At 55.0% G+C, this 17,047-nt stretch overlaps 2 protein-coding genes across 2 annotated transcripts in view; both read left to right on the top strand.

Annotated features, from left to right (window-relative positions):
* Nucleotides 1-9,012, top strand: part of VOLCADRAFT_99980 (uncharacterized protein) — a gene marked incomplete at both ends in the record, with an annotated part of 15,389 nt that extends 6,377 nt beyond the window's left edge. Inside the window, 12 exons of the mRNA XM_002958644.1 lie at nt 1,941-2,018; nt 2,536-2,653; nt 2,877-3,005; nt 3,524-3,608; nt 4,075-4,269; nt 4,809-5,000; nt 5,545-5,677; nt 6,155-6,293; nt 6,625-6,902; nt 7,113-7,214; nt 7,464-8,117; nt 8,818-9,012. Of these exons, the coding sequence (XP_002958690.1) occupies nt 1,941-2,018; nt 2,536-2,653; nt 2,877-3,005; nt 3,524-3,608; nt 4,075-4,269; nt 4,809-5,000; nt 5,545-5,677; nt 6,155-6,293; nt 6,625-6,902; nt 7,113-7,214; nt 7,464-8,117; nt 8,818-9,012 (2,298 nt within the window). The remainder of the gene's footprint in view (nt 1-1,940; nt 2,019-2,535; nt 2,654-2,876; nt 3,006-3,523; nt 3,609-4,074; nt 4,270-4,808; nt 5,001-5,544; nt 5,678-6,154; nt 6,294-6,624; nt 6,903-7,112; nt 7,215-7,463; nt 8,118-8,817) is intronic.
* A 3,267-nt stretch (nt 9,013-12,279) lies between these two features.
* VOLCADRAFT_99979 (uncharacterized protein) lies at nt 12,280-16,562 on the top strand (the record flags this gene model as incomplete). Its single annotated transcript, XM_002958643.1, has 10 exons — nt 12,280-12,375; nt 13,139-13,239; nt 13,361-13,404; nt 13,548-13,783; nt 13,871-14,049; nt 15,245-15,330; nt 15,544-15,636; nt 15,887-15,928; nt 16,107-16,199; nt 16,552-16,562. 10 exons carry the CDS (start codon nt 12,280-12,282, stop codon nt 16,560-16,562), a joined length of 981 nt encoding a protein of 326 aa, XP_002958689.1.
* Nucleotides 16,563-17,047: the final 485 nt, after the last annotated feature.

The following is a 17,047-nucleotide window of genomic DNA, read 5'->3' as shown; positions in this document are numbered from 1 at the left end:
TCACCACTAAACGCGACTTGTAGCGTACCTCACCGCCTGGCTCCTGTTTGATTTTGTAGACCCAGCGACAGTCCAGGATGCGTGCACCGGGTGGCGGCGTGCCCAACTCCCAGGTCTTGTTGGAGAGCTGCGACAGAATCTCGTCATCCATCGAAGTTCTCCACTTGTCCGCTTGCGGACTCGCCACCGCTTCCTCATAACTGCGCGGCTCCTGCACCGCGCTGTTGCCTCCGCCGCCCGCATTGCCGTCGCCTGCCTCAGCATAATTTGTGCTTCCCGACGCTTTGTTAAGCAGCGGTGGACTGCCCAAATCTCCGCCGCCGCCGCTGCTGTTGTTGGCTGGGCAGACCGTGGCCAGCGGCGGGTGAAGAGGTTGCCGTTGGCTGCGTGTGTTGGGGCGGGGGGGGGGCGCTGGGTTCACTGGGGGCGATGCAACCACTGGAGGCGGCGGTGTGGCGGGCTGTGTAGAGCCGCCGACGGGGTCGCCGCTGCCAGGACGGGCGGGGCCAGCGCCGAAGGAGGTGCCCGCCCGTTGAGACGCCAGGCCGCGGAGGTCGTCGTCGAAGGTGACGTCGCTGCTAACAGTCACCTTACCGTCAACGAGGACGCGGTGGGCGGCCGTGCCGCGCTCCGGTCCTAGGTAGGTTCCCGCCTTGTCCGTGCCGAACGTGACTGAGCAGCCGCGTGTCACGAGAAGGTCGACAGACATGAGCGTTAGTCCCGAGCTGGGGACATGGAGCACGTTGCGTAGCCAGATGGATTCTCCATCGCGCGTCCGTAGGAGCAGCTGCCCTGTTCCCATGACGTCGGCTAGCTGGTTGTTCCCCCACTTGATTTGCTTGGGCGCGCCGGCAGGAACGTAATTATGTAACAGTGAGCGGTCACCTGTAAGGTGGTAAGGCGAACCAGAGTCTAGGACTACTGCTGAACTGTTGCCACTGCCACCGACGACCAGCACCGTGGCACGGTTCTGGCGTGAGCTTACACCGCCACCGCCGCCGCCACTGCTTCCGCCAGCAGTGTCGCTGCCGCTGCGGCGGCCGTTGCCGCGTCTAAAACGGCCGCGTTCGCGCGTCCTGTCGCCCCCGCTGTTATTGCCGCCGCTGGTACCTCCGCCGCCGCCATCACGTTGGCGGTTGCCGCTGCCACTGCTGCCGGCGCCAGTACTGCGTGGCTGCTCAAACGCATTGCTGCGGTAGAGGCCTACGGACACGTCCGCCAGCTTAACGGGGCATTCACGGACATAGTGCCCAGGCTGTCCACAGTAGCGGCAGGTGTCGTTGGCCCCCGCGGCGCCCGAGGCGCCGGCAGCACCGCGGACTCCACGGGCGGTGCGACCAGGGCCAACAGCTCCAACCAGGCCGGACTTGACTGCTTGGGCCTTCAGGTTGTTCTCCTTCTCCCGCAGCATGAACACGAGCTGCGGGGTAGTCAAGTTGGGCAAATACATCGCGAACTCGACAGTGATAGCGTACTGAGGAGGCAGGCCGTGGAGAATGGCGTGACGCATAGCACCCTCGTCCCACTGGCCGCCTGCCGAGATAATGTCGCTGCAGAGCTGCTCCGCCCGCTGAATGAAGTCAGCGGTCGTCTCGTCGTCGCCCATGCGCAGTTGCTTCTGCGGCTCCAGCAGGCTTAGCCCGGCCTGAGAGGCAGAACGGAACTGCAGCTGTAAGAGCTGCATGGCGGCGAGGGTCGTCTGACAGTTCCTGAGCAACTGCTTTACTGGCAGTTCGCAGGATAGACGCAGGTAGCCAAGCGCCTGGGCATCTTCCTCCAGAGCGTCTTGCGCATTGCGTCCCGGTGGCGATGGGTTGGTCATATAGCTCCGCAGCTTGGATGTAGCAAGGAAGTCACCGAAGTCTCCTAGCCACTGTGAGTAGTTAGACCCGTCCGCTAAGAGGACGGTCTTACACCCTTTTCCCATGTCGGTTGCCTAGCGAGCCTCCCTGCTCAAGCTAAAAGCAACTACAGATATTAACCGCCGGGAACCGTTACCCGGGGCTCATAACCTGTTGGTGAGACGCTATCTCACAGGGACCTAGCAGACACGACTAAGGAGACATTAGCCGTTACACGTATTCGGGAGATCCGCGACCTACCACCGAAAGCCCCTTTTCCTAGGCGTAAACGTGTGAATCTGAGGTACTGTTACCGATAAACAGCAGAGACTTATAAAGGCTTGGAAAGCCTATCCCAAAGGACGAGAGCTATCAGTACGCTAGAACCTAATAGCCGTTTTGACGGGCCTCCCGAGACAGGTCCAAAGCTGTGACTCAGTCCAACATGCGACCTCAGACCGGCCACAGCTGTCACTCACGACAGCCTGACAAGTTACCCAAGCAGGCCACAGGGCGACACGGCAACCCTTCGCATCAACAAGGGGGAGGGGGAGGGGGAGGGGGAGGGGGAGGGGGAGGGGGAGGGGGAGGGGGAGGGGGAGGGGGAGGGGGAGGGGGAGGGAGAGGGGGAGTAACTGTTGCGATACAGATTTAACTTGTCAACACACATGTACGTGCACTTGTATATGTGCAGGTCCGCTTCAATTTCAACGCCACAGCAGTTGGTACGACAAGTCTGGTGTTTAGCGCCAGTGATGGCGTGCTGATCGGCGGTGGGCGAGACTCTCTGCAATTGGAAATCGACGTGGAGGGTAAGCACCTTTTTGCATTGGTAGGTCGCGCAGCTGTAGAGCATGCGCTCGGTGGAACGGATGGCATCTGAGCTGGTGTACATAGCTGGCTAGAGGATTCGAACAGGTGACGGCACCTTGCATCGGAATGCACTCCATTTAAACACGTTTCATCCTTATATGTGATACACATACAGACATACACACATACACACATAGACATGTGTATACTGCGCACCTGCAGGTCAGCAAGGGGCGGTGTGGATAGCCACATCATATCCCCTGGCCGGAGCCGCCACCCCATCGAATCCCACCAACAGCACTGTCAGCTGGGTGGATGGATTGGAACTTCCGGCGACCGTACCGGGTAGCGGTGAGTTGGGGCCCGTGTGTGTATGTGATGTATGTGTGTATGTGTATCTTTCCATATCAATCCGGGCCTGACGCTGCCAGGGGGACCTAACCGTATATCCCAACGGGAATGAGTGACTGCCGAAGCTCTCTCCCCCCTACTGCGGGAGGAGAGGAGAGGGGCCACCACAGTCCCCTCGTGCTCAGTGCTACCGAGGGCGCGAGATCTCGCCTCTAGAGGCGCGAGTGTGTGTGATTGTGTTTAAATGCACTGGGCCGCGAGGAGGAGTACTTGGGGTTTAAGGAGTCAGTTTAGTGTATGTACGTGTATGCCCCGCATACCGAGGAGCCTCCGCTTCCGGTAGTCCTGTATGTATGTATGTATGTGTGAGCACACCATTGGATCCGTCGCATCCCCCCACCCGCCCTAAGGATCCGTCGTCCTTTCCCCCCCCCCCGCTCTTCCACCATATCACAAAACCATACACACACACATATATATATATACATACACGCACAAACATGCACATACACATACAGGCGGTCTGACCTTGTCAGCTGGTGTCGGCTATTTGCCAGCTCTTGCTGCGTTGTACGACAACATACTGGTTTCGGAGTCCTGGAGGTGCGTGTATGCATGCGTTCGTGCACATGGCAGTGGGGTGGCCTGGGTGGCGGGGTATTAGGGTTTTAAAGCCTGTGAAGAGGGGAGGGGGTTTATGGACTGAGAAAGGGCGGGGCCCTCGTTTCATTTCATTTCATTTCATTTCATTTCATTTCATTTCATTTCATTTCATTTCATTTCATTTCATTTCATTTCATTTCATTTCATTTCATTCATTTCATGTGTAGTGGCGACACAGGTTTCGTGGAAACGCACGAGAGGCTCTACATGACGTGAACGGGAGCTGCACGGCTTTGGGATCCCGAACGTTCCGTACATGTACGACGCGCGTACGCAATCCCCCTATGCAACCGGGAGCTGCACCGGTGGCCTTGATTTCACCACAATTTAAAAAACCTTAAAACCATCATGTGTAAACACTGACTGCCAACCACCAACCGTTTATCGTACGCACTTGAATGAACAGGACGGAACCTTACGCACAGCCAGCAGTGCTATGGGCGACACTGCCTGCCGTACTGTCGTACTACGGTCAAACCGTTAACGGCAGCCAGGCGACGGAGGTTACAGCGGCAGTTTCCGATTTGAACACTCTCACAGATCCCGTGTACGGCTTGTGTTGGACCACATATTCTAGGTTTAGCGGTTGGTGGACCAGAAGGTACGATATTAAAGTTGTCGTACACTGCCGTAACATGTCCTTGTTTGTTATGCCGTAGATAGTTAAAACCCTAAGTTAATATACTTAGACATACATAACATGGGTTAAGCACAACTGGTAACGCGCAACCATTGCCCTCGGGAGATCCCGGGATCGATACCTATTAAGGTCGAAAATTCTTCCGATAATGGAAGGTAATAGTGCCCCTAGTTGATGGACGGTGGTGACCTGGGATAAAGTTAACTTACGAGCCGACCAGGAATGGAGTTGGGCCGCTGTCGACCCGGCAGATTCCGTTGGATGCTGGTGGTGGGTGCGGAACCTGAGCGATCAACTGAGAAGTCGGCTAGGGTGACTGGATGAGGGTGCCCCGAAATACCCGCGGGGAAGGCAGGGCTTCGCAGGTTAGCTGCCACGGGTGAAGATATACACCCCTGTCTCACACACCATACACACACCACCACCTCTAAATCCCCCCCCCCCCACACACACACACGCACTTTACACCCCACCCATCCCTCTTCTACGGCCCCCCTCAGGACCGACGTCTACCTCAACACTTGGGCGCTCTTCGTGGTCAATTTCCACGCAGCTGTCGTACCGTCTGTCGTACCGGACGTTTTGGCGCCCAAATGGCGTCAGGCGTTGGAGACGCAGGTGGTGGCGGACGACTGGGAAGCTCGGTCGTACAACTCGTCGTACAGCGACTGGAACATGCTGGCGTGGATTCGGTAGGTAGTTGACAGTTAAGATGTCTTAAGAGAGTATTATCTTCATTCTGTATGTACGCACACACACACACACACACACACACACACACACACACAAATACAAAACCTTCCCTTCAACCGCCCAGTTTCCTTCGCAGCCCATTTCCCCCTCTTTTCCAAAACGCTTTCAAAACTCTTCTTTCCCCTTCGGTCTCTTTCTCCCCTCCCAATACGCGCTCGGCTTTATGGCTATGCTTGCTTCCCGCCCTCCCGCCGTACGTACGTACGCCCTCCCCCCATGCATACATACATGGACACATACCTACATACATGGACATGCGCAGTGATACCCCCTCTGTTGAGCAATTCCGTTTTTCGTACTCCTAGCACATACCTAACACACATACATACTCATATACAGCTCACATTCTCTTATTCTGTGCTTGTTATTCGTTAACAACTTATCCATATGTATACACACAAATGCACATACAGACATAAGTATACACACATGCACATACATACATACATATGTACATACATATGTACACACACAATCACGCAGGCTGGCGTTGGGCGCTGATTGGAAGCCCGATGCAGTCGCCAGCGCGGACAACCTCACCCTGTGGCACGTCTCCCTGGAGCGAACTCTGGCCGTGTATAGGGACCAGGAGACACGGTGGCAGTTTGACAGACAGGTGCGTGCTTGCATGTACGTATATGTAGGTATGCATGTGTATTTCCCTACGCCTGTATGTCCGTATGTATGTACGTACAGACGTATGTACATACAGCAGATATATAGCATCGTCAATATTTGTCGTACTCAATATACGGCACGTACACACGCACTTAGGAAATATTCAAAGACGCTGGTAAAGCATTTTTCGGCGGTCGACTAGGTACTGCTACCTAACCTTTGTCACATTCGTAACTTATAACGTAACTGTACGGCACTCCATTTCCAATTTTGCGTCCAATAATGTTAGTAATATTGCATTCCTTCGTTAAAACATATATGTATGTATGTACGTATGTATCTTCGCTCTGACGGAACGCATGTGTATCTGATGTCCTTCGAGCGATCCTTCTATCTGACTCCATAATCACTTTGCCGTGTCGTACCTTGCCGTGTCGTACGCCACTTTACACACACATATACGACACACGCGCAGACCCGTATGGTACTATCGCTGGTGCTGCTGAGCATGGGCGACGAAAATCCGGAACCTGGCCTGGTGGATGAAACAGTAACGGAAGTCGTATCGTCGCTACACACCCAAGGCCGTACAGTTTATCTGGGCGTCGGCCCCGGTGAGGGTGTGGTCTTCGGAGCGTTGGGGCATTCCAGTCATCATAATGTTGTTACAGAGTGGGGGCTTCTGGGCCATGGTGTGCATTCGTACTTTACGTGTGTATGTATGTGCGTGCGTATTTGTGTACGTGTTTTTGTTTCGGATAGGAGAAAATCGAATGACCGGCCTCCTGGGGGGTTGATGAATTAAAGGAAAGAATTCAATTTTCCTCCTAATTTTCTACTTTAACCTTTATTATCTTCTTTCTCTCTACCTCCTGCGTCATACATATTTCTTAGCTTCTTTCTCTCCCTCTTTTTCCCCCCTTCCCCCGCCTCGCTCACCACAAGGTATCTCCGCAACAGCCTCCCCGGAGGAGCAGGCGCTGGCACTGCTACTGCTGCTCCGCTCCGGAGTCGACGTTCCTGCTTTCACGTCTAGGCTTGCAAACTACATCGCCAGCCCTTCAAGCGCTGGCAGAGGCGGCGGCATATTCCTCAACCTTTACCCTTCCTTAAGTGCTCAGGCACTGGCTGTGGCGGCGCTGACGGAGTACGACAGATCGAGGGGTAGCAGCGAACCCAACCTGGACTTGAGGGCTTCGGTCGGAAGCCTCAATGTACTGCAGGTACGTTGTTTGGTCGTTGTTTGTTGGTTTGTTCGTTTCGTTCATTCGTTTTTGTTTGTTTATTTTGTATGCGAGGGGTGGGGCCACTAGGGGGGTTAAAGTTGGATTCCCAAGAAGATGAAAACCCTTGTTATGACCTCCCCTCCCCCCTTCCCCCTCCCCCCATCCACACAATTTACACATATACATACATACACACTCTCTACTCAGGCGTCCTTCCGTGTCAACGAAACACGCCCCGTCACGTCCTACACAACGTGGGAAGCCATGCCGCCCTCCTCCCGGGGCAAGCCTCGGTTGCTGTCCGTAGAGGTGAGAAGTGGACGGGAGGGAAGCAGATCGGAAGAGAAGGGATAATCGGAATAATAACCACCAACCACCAACATGAATCGCTCCATATAACCACCATCTACCAACTACCAGCAACTAATAACAATTACCTCTCATACAAAACAAGGACCCGGCATCATCCACTCAACAGCAGAGACTATTCGACCATCCCACCACACAATCCAAACACCCAACCGCGTTCCACCAACCGCCAACCGCCAACCACCACAGGCCAACGGTACCGGAGAAGCTTTCCTCTCTGCCGCCATCCGCTTTATCCCCGTAGCGCTACCCCCGTTCCCCACATACCGAGGAATTGCCGTCGAGCTTGTCGTACAACTCGTTGACCCGCTCACTGGTCGGCCGACGGGCCCTCACCTCGCTGCCGTACCTCTCGGTTCCGTTGTAGCGTTAACCGTCCAACTTACAACCCCCGACGATCTCAGCGCGGTCACCCTTTCCGTTATGATGCCTGGTGGTTTGGAACCTATGGATCCAAATCTGGTTCCTGATGCGGCATCGCCGTGCTTCATCAGCTGGTTTGGGTCGAACGAGTGGCAGTACTGCTTCCCGCGATGGTGGTGGTGGCCGGTGTGCCCGGCTCAGGAAACCCGGCCGTCGCTGGTAACGTTCTCTTACGCCGCGCTTCGTGCCGGTACCACCACAGCCACGGTTAAAGCTGTGGCGGCGACTGCAGGCACGTTTGTCGTACCACCTGTACGAGCATCGGTAGACGAGCAGCCGGAGGTGATGGGTATGACGGCGGGTGGTAGTTTGACGGTGTGCGATGGATGCTCCGGCGCCACGCCGGCGCCCCCGCCTCGCGCCCCTAAGGCCTGTCCCGCGGACTGCAGCGGCAACGGAGTTTGCAACTTGCTGAGGGGGGTGTGCAGCTGTGATGATGGCTTTACTAATCCTGACTGCGCCATCCCCGAATAACGGATATAATTTAATATCCTAATTCCTAATAAAGAAGATTAGGAGGGGCACATTACACTATACTCCGATTGCAGTACACTGCGTCCACAGCAAAATGTCGTACATTCGTACACTCATATATGTGTTCTGTAGGGGGTTTGCCGGGAGGGGTTTTGCCGCGCGCTTCATGTCGTGTTTGATGTTGTTGTTGTTGTCAAGTGGATGCAGACGACGGCGGAATGCGCGGGTGCATGAATAAATTTCGTGTAAATGTGTACATGCCTGGTTGAGAAGCTAGCCAGCAGATAGAGGTAATAGCAACTTGGCCTACGCATGCATGTACAAACATACGTACATACATACATATGTATGTGTGTGTGATGACCATGAAGATCACATGGCACTCAACACCCGTCACATGCATTCAGGTTTCGGGGGAAATCATTATTATCTCCGCCGTCGTATGTACGTTTGTACGTATGGACGTTTGTAGGTGTTATATCACGAGTACGCAGAAAGTACCGATCGGCGTATGCAGATCCTACCGTGGTATTAGGTCCACAGGATGCTACACAGTAGCCTCGTAGCGTACGTCCTATACGGACATGTCTGTGCGTGAAATGTCTGTGCGGACCTTCTTCATCGTCTTACGGTCGAACCCGCGTAGATGCAATCTTGCATCATCATCATCATTATCATCATCATCATCATCGTCACCATCATCACCATCATCACCATCGTCACCATCATCATCACCATCACCATCACCATCATCACCATCATCATCATTATCATCATCATCATCGTCATCGCACCCTACCTACCGTCCTCCGCCTCCCCCTTTTTCCGGCGCGTGCCTTAATTTGCACCTTTATGTTTGTGGTCATTTTGCTGCATCACAAGCTGCATTGAAAGTGTCTCACTCTTTGGTCAGTCGATAATTGATATATGATCCCCTGTAAGGAAATTGTCACCATCGTTTTATGACGACCGTGCCCTAGAATTGTAGAAAGGAATAATAATTCCTATCAAATGTAATCAGAGGTCTGCAAAATTAGGGCTTGGGTTCGGGTACCGGTCAGGCAGAAATTAGGATGCCGAAAGAAGGGACAGGATTAGGATACAAAGTTGAGGCCAGGTTTAGGATGAGGACGCGAATGCAGGATTAGGATTGGGACCTCACCCACAGGATTAGGATTGGGGTCCGGCCACAGGATTAGGATTGGGACCCTCACCCAACCGGGGCAGGATTAGGATAAATACCCCATATCCAGGATAAGAGTTAGTACACTGATATTGGATGAAGTTTAGTACACTGCAATTAACGGTGATTCGGATACTGCTATGTAGGAGGACTGTAAAATCCCAGGCCCTCCAGCTACCGTTCGGACGGAGTTAGAAAGCTGTTCTGCCATGTCGTACCTAAATATGTGATTAGATCCTGTTTCATAGAATATAAACTGCATCTCCGCAACTGAAATGGTACAAGTCGTCTGGACGAGAGGGGATCCCCTCCTTTCTGTTTGAGTGGGTTTGACAGAGAGATTGGCAGGAGGGAATTTGCTTTTGATGGATACATGGGTAAACCATAGGGAATAACAAGACGAGCAAGTCACACCCAGAAAAAGTAAATTACATGTGAATGAGCATTGGGCGCACCTGGGCGGCAGGGGATCGAGGCGGCAAGGGCAGAGGTGGCAGGGTATAGAGGTGAAGGCGCCAGGGGCGGAGGCGGCTGTGGAGGAGGGGCAGGGAATATAGGCGGCAGGAGTTTAGAGGGCAGGGGTAAAGGCGGCAGGGGATCGAGGCGGCAAGGGCAGAGGCGGCAGGGGATAGAGGTTAACGCGGCAGGGGCGGAGGCGGCTGGGGAGGAGGGGGCAGGGGTTAGAGGCGGCAAGGGCAGAGGTGAAGGCAGCAGGGGCGGAGGCGGCTGGGGAGGAGGGGGCAGGGGTTAGAGGCGGCAAAGGCAGAGGTGGAGGGGGCAGGGGCGGAGGCGGCTGGGGAGGAGGGGGCAGGGAATAGAGGCGGCAGGGGTTTAAAGGGCATGGGTGGAGGCGGCTGGGGATCGAGGCGGAAGGGGCGTAAGCGGCAGGGGAGGAGGCGGCGGCGGGGGAATCGGTAGGGGATACAGGTGACAAGGGCAGAGGAGGCCTGGCATAGGATTGACAGAGTTGGCAGGGGTGAAGGCAGCAGGGGCGGCGGCGGCAGGGGGTGTGGCGGCGAGGAGGTGGCGGGGAAATACGTGGTATGGGGTAGAGGCGGCAAGGGCAGAGGCGGCAGGGGAGTTTGCAGGGGCGGAGGAGGCAAAGGATAGAGGATGCAGTGGTGGGGGTTGCAGGGGTGGCGGTGGCAGGGGCTTATGCGGCTGGACAGGAGTTGGCAGGGAGAAGAGGCGGCAAGGGATGAGGCGGCAGGGGAGGAGGCGGCGGGGGAGAAAGCAGTAGGGGATAGAGGCGGCAAAACGGGAGAGGCGGCAGGGCATTGAAGCGGCAGGGGATAGAGGTGGCAGGGGCGTCAGCTGCAGGGAATAGAGGCGGTCGGGGACTGAGGCGGCCGGGCATAGTGGCGGCCGGGAATTTAGAAGGCGGGGCATAGTGATGAACTCCTTTGACACTAAAACGTTTGCTTAGCAGCGGAATTTGCAAGTTCCCAACCGCCGCATAACTATTTTAACATGACAGCATCGAAAGTCACAACTACAGATGCCTTCACCTATGCAATTTTCAAGAACTATTTTGCGCATGTGCGGAGTGCATTTTGCTTGAAGTTGTCGTACATTTGAGGATGGAAATCCCCAAATGTACGACAACAATGGCGCCCATAGCAGCAGCGTCAATGAATTGGCTCGTGAAGATCGCAAACGAAAAACACGATTTTGTCCGCTAAGGCCTTGTGCATACCGAATACTTTACCGGCAATCATAGGACCAGATTCCACGAACTCGGCTAACTTGCTAAACGGCCTATTTAAGATTACCAAGGGTCTTCTCTGCTGCTTTGCGAGATCGAGGCGGCTTGTGAGCATCCGTGGACAACCGAAGCGCGCAAGCTCACCGACGCTTGTAATCCACCAACAAAGATCAGCTACACATACATTGCAAATCATACCTGACTTAACGGACGCAGCCATATGTAAGCATTGCTGTTTTTGTTACAGCGAAGCTGTTGAAAGCAAACGCCAATGGCAGAGGCCGGAGTTGCGAGCAACTCCTCGTGCCACCTTTATGACCAGCTCAGAAGTCCCAACATAGTGTCTTCCGAAATTTGCAGGCTTTACCCATTCATAGGCGTGTTGTGTCGGCGTGCAACAAGTGCAAAGCCCGAGTCTTCCGAAGACGTGACGCGTTGCGTCACCTGCGCACGAGGCGCTCTCGATGTGTGCGTGATTAGTATGGTGCAAATAGAGGATAGATGCGGCAGGCGAGGAGTTTGCAGGGGGTACAGGTGGGAGGGGAGGACGCGGCAGGAGTGAGAGGCGGTAGGGGATCGAGTCGTGAGGGGAGGACGCGGCAGGTGACAGACGCAGCCTGGGATAGAGGTGGCGGGGGTGGAGGGGTAGGCGAGGAAGCGGTAGGGTAGGGGAATGAGGCGGCAGGGGATAGTGGCAGAAAGGGGAGGGGGGAGCCACGGAAGAGGCATCAGGGGAGGAGGCGTCGGGGGGAGGCCGCAGAGGGACAGCCAGGTAGTGAGGCAGCCGGAGATAGTGGCGGCTGGGAATAGTGATGAAGTCCTTGGACACTAAAAAGTTTGCTTACCAGCGGAATGGACCCGCCGACCTGCAAATTCCCAATCGCCACTTCGTCTCCATGTTATGACAGCGCTGTAGGACACAACTACATATGCACATGTATGCAACTGCCGCATGTAAATTGGTGCTACATGAGATATGGGTGTAGATACCAACAGCCCTATGGCATAAAACGGGGGGTAACCAACAGCTTAGGGGCCCATCTCCGCCCATCTCCGCAAGACAGGAATGACGAACTACCTATGGGCCTTCTATCACGAACATAGCGGTCATGTGCCTGAATAGCGTCATGTTAGGCCACCATGCTGGGATGTAATGTTCGGCATGTGTCAGGGGGTTCCAATTTGTGGCCGGTGTGTCAGGGGATGGATAGTGCCTGAGAATGACGATTGCTGGGCAGCAGCTGGATGCCATGTGTACTTGTAGTTGCAAGGACCGCTGCTGTGTGGCCAATGCGGAAGGGCAGCGGGTGCACCATGTGCGTCCATTGGGGAGGAGGTCCAGAAAGGCATGGTCTGGTGGATCGGAGCGCGTGGTGAAGGCGCAAACAGTGCGAAGGCTTGCTGGCGCGTGCAATGTATGTGGCGGCCCGCAAGGAAAACATGCACCTTGTGATGGCCGGTCTGATGCAAGCATCAGGGACAGGGATGTTTGGCAGGATGTCAATTCGCAGGAAAGTTTGATAGGAAAGGCATGATATTTACTGGCCATACATCATTGACTCAAGAACGGCGCGAGGTGGCCATGACTCCCGGTCGGCGTGGTACGGCGCTAAACATCAAGATTCGATCATGCAGTGTGGATTAAAACGGCAAATTCATAAGCGTGCATTTTATGTAGAGACCATGAAGCGAAGGCAGTGCAAGGACATGAACAACATTGTAAGAGTTGGCCTGCTGCGATACAATGAGTGAATGTCTCATGTTTGTCAAGGCTCGGATCAGCAACAACACCAGCATCGGTCCATTGGCTACATATTAGCACGTAGCTGGCAGCGTACTTGTGCAGCAGCGCGGCAGAGTGGTGATGGCCTGGCATTGGGCCAGCACGGTGCTGACAGAGCTGCGGCCGCGCTTAGAGGGAATGAAACATTTGAAGCACAGCTGCCAGAAGGCAGTACAGCGGCTGGCTGCAAATCGCTAGGCGATCAAGTGTGGTGCTGCTTGTACTTGCACTTGAGGGCCGCTGCCGCCCCTGCCAGGGGCTGCTTGTTGTTTGTCTGTGTCTGTGATGCCAGACAGCTATCAGGCAGCCACGCGTGCACAGGGCAGCTGGAGTCGGATTGGCAGGGGTGGAAGATGGTTGCATCAGCACACTCATGCAACTGTGCACTAAAGATAAGGTCAGCATGTGCACATTGATAGCAAGGGTGCTGGCTTCATGCTGCACCAACTGATGCACAGTGCTGCCAACTGATGCACAGTGCCGGACCAGATGAAAGCTGTTGTGCCTGATCTGCACAGGCCCAACACCCGAGTGGCTGCTGACATGTGGATTGGCCACCTGGGTGCGCATCTGCAGTGGTGGTGCCAGGCAGGATAGTCTGGTCTGACCAACAGAACCTGCCACTGCCTGCCAACATGACGGATGTCTGGGGCTTGAGTGCATGCCACCCGCTGTTGGAAGTGCTGGGGGTGGAGCTGGATGCAGCGACTACATGTGTGATGGTCATACCAGTGCTGGGCCATTTGCTGGTCAAGCAGGGCAACCTAAGTGCTTTGCAAGTTGGGCTGCATGACATCATGGGGCCCACTCTGGTCATGGTGTGTGGCACCACCCCACTGCTCAAGCAGACTGCCAACATGGCTGGGGGCAAGCTGCAAGCTGGGGGTCCCATGCCTGCTTTGAGTGGGCAGCAGGTGACAATGCTGTTTGTGAAAGTCAAGGTGCATGTGGAAGGGGGGGTTGAATGGCCTGGTACTGTTTGTGTGCACACCTTGTATGGACATGACCTAACTGACACCCATGTGCAGGTGGACAACCCTGCCACTGTCGAGCTAGTTTGGTCCAAGGTTGCTGCACTGGATCTCAGCCAGCTGTGGAACAAGCTACCTCATCACAAAGCAGCAGGCAGTTCCATGCAGCAGGTTGACATGGTGGGCCACATGTATGTGGCCACTGACAGTAGCAATCTGGCTGGATGGTATGGCAGGTAGGGTGTGTTTGCAGAGGGTGCAATGGACATGAGAATGCAATGTTGCAGGATGGCAGGTGTGTCAGAAGTAGGCTGGGCAGGGAGGGTGTGCACATGGGATGTGCCTGGCATCTGCCTTGATGGGCCAGCAGCCTTGTACAGGCTGTGCACCCCATCTGGTAGTGCTGGGTTGACCAGGTGTGCATGGTGCAGGTGGCGAGCCAGCGCCTCCATACAGGTGTATGTTCCTCTGCCCCTGCATTCTGGCATCCTGTTGTTGTTGGAGGGGTTGTGCTGTGCTGCTGTAATGTGTCAGAAGTAGGCTGGGCAGGGAGGGTGTGCACATGGGATGTGCCTGGCATCCGCCTTGATGGGCCAGCAGTGTTGCCCTTACCACTCTGGGAACCAGCTTCCCTTCAATACCAGGGAATCCCTTCATCTAGTTGTCGTTTCGTGCTCATTCGTGCTCATTTCATAACGAAGGGCTGAGGGGCCTTCAGAGCATATCGACGGAGTTCGGCTGAAATGGCCACTTAGCATGCAAAAACCCTGTAATATCGCCATGCCAGGGATTGTTTTAATTACTTATGACTGTACAAATACTCCAAACATAAGGTTTCGTTCAGTCTGCGCTTGTCCCAGAATGAAGGGCTGTAGGGCCCTTCAGAACATACAAATGCACACAGCATCTGTTCGCAAGTCCTGCTTTCTGTTGAAGATGTAATAATAGCTAATAAAGATGGCCCCTCCAGTTAAAACATATCCATGTTACCTCTGCCGCGGTCGACTGTATGCGTTGTCGAAATTTGAAATTACGTGTGTGTCCTGCGAACGCAAGTATCATAGCACGTCTCATGCATATAATCTCGTCATCATGCATCAGTGCGTCCAGCCTCATGGTGGTAATAATGGCAAAGAGCTTTTTGGCCTCGATGCCGTGGCTCCTAACGAGATGGTCGCTGGACGCAGTGAGAAATTGCTGCAATACATTGCCAGGTACTATGTAGGGTTAAAATTTGCTACGTCCAATATGATGCAGATGAATCTCCTCAGCAACAAGCTCCCGTTGCGGCGGGCCCTTCGGTGGTTGGTGCGGGAGTGCAGGAGCACAGGCGCAAGCTAACAAACCAGACCAAACAGGTACAACAAATGAAACTAGCAGACACGTCACATGTAAGTCATGAGCGATTTGAAACGAGGTCCCCCCTGTCAGTGCAGGCACCCTGTCTCCGGTGGACATGGAGTGGAGTCCACTGAAGGGCCAGGCGGAAATGCAGTGGAGCCCTGACAATCTAACAGGTGAGACCGTAGTCCATAAGGTAAGAGGACGGAAATGGCAGCAGTGGTGACGGCAGGGGAGGTGAAGGGCATGGGGTGAAGGGGATGGTGGTGATGGTGGCTCAGGTGACTGCAACTCAGGCGACGGTGTCACGGGCAACTGCGTCACATGCGACTGCGGGGATGACGATGAACCCTTCATGGTGTCGTGGTCGTATGCCCTGCTATTCCCAGGTGACGGATCACCTGGACACATTGGGACGGATGGAGAGGTGGAGATCCGTATTGTTGCCACTGAAGAAGCAACGGTTGGCGACGGATGTGCAGGTGAGAACGGATGGGAATGCATGGGAGAGAGGTGGTAGTGGCGGCCACGGAGATGGGGGGGCGGGGATTGCAGCAATGAAGAGGACGGAGGTGGAAATGGCGGCCGTGGTGACGGCAGGGGAGGTGAAGGGGATGGGGTGAAGGGGGTGGTGGTGATGGCAGCTCGGGTGACGGCGACTCAGGCGACGTCAGGCGCAACGGGGCACATGGACGCCGTTGCCCCTGACGTCGCTGCTGGGACGGGCGACAGGCACGGAGCCATTTGCTTGGGTGACGGCAGAGGAAGGCGACGGTGAGGAGGGCAATGGCGGGGATGGCGACAGCAGGGATGGCGACAGCGGGGATGGCGGCAGTGGCAATGGTTACGGTTGCAATGGCAAGGGATAAACGTAATGGCGGGGAAACTTCATCCAGAATGAAGTATGTGGAACCCTTCATGGTGTCGTGGTCGTATGCCCTGCTATTCCCAGGTGACGGATCACCTGGACACATTGGGACGGATGGAGAGGTGGAGATCCGTATTGTTGCCACTGAAGAAGCAACGGTTGGCGACGGAGGTGCAGGTGAGAACGGATGAGAATGCATGGGAGAGAGGTGGTAGTGGCGGCCACGGAGACAGGGGGGCGGGGATTGCAGCAATGAAGAGGACGGAGGTGGAAATGGCGGCCGTGGTGACGGCAGGGGAGGTGAAGGGGATGGGGTGAACGGGGTGCTGGTCATGGCAGCTCGGGTGACAGCGACTCAGGGACGGGCGACGGGCACGGGGCAAGGGACGGATGTAATGGACAGGGGTGTGGACTGGTGTAAAGGTAATCATGTCTGCCATTTGCTTTGATGTGCATTTGTGCAGATGATGAAGCAAGGGGTGCAGTGTATGAATCGGAGGATGATGACGGTCCCCTTGCATGTGCACAGGCTCAAGCTAACCAGCCGGATGAAACAGGTACAATAAACGAAACTAGCAGACACGTCACATGTAGATCATCAGCGATTTGAAGCTAGGTCCCCCCTGTCAGTACTGTCAGTACACTAGTGTAGGCGCCTCGTCTCCAGTGGCGGTGGACATGGAGTGGAGTCCGGAGTCCACCGAAGGGCCAGGCGGAAATGCAGTGGAGCCCCGACAACCTAACAGGTGAGACCGTAGTCCATAAGGTATTTTATAGAAATGTTTCTCCTCCTTTTGCATCATCGGGTGATGTGAACACACATTGAAGAAGGGAGGAAGATAGCAAAGTTGGATATGGGGGGGAGAGAGGAGAGGGGGATGCGGGGAAGAAATAGCTGTATCCTATAGGAGGTGGGGATGCGGGGGAGAGAGGAGAGGGGGATGCGGGGCGGAGGTGGAGATGGTGGCAGTGGTGACGGTGGAGGAGGTGAAGGGGGAAGGGATGAAGGGGGTGGAGGTGCTTGG

This window comes from Volvox carteri, assembly GCF_000143455.1.
Source record: "Volvox carteri f. nagariensis unplaced genomic scaffold VOLCAscaffold_101, whole genome shotgun sequence".
Classification (NCBI taxonomy): Eukaryota; Viridiplantae; Chlorophyta; class Chlorophyceae; order Chlamydomonadales; family Volvocaceae; genus Volvox; species Volvox carteri.
This window is presented reverse-complemented; position numbering and strand designations above follow the sequence as displayed.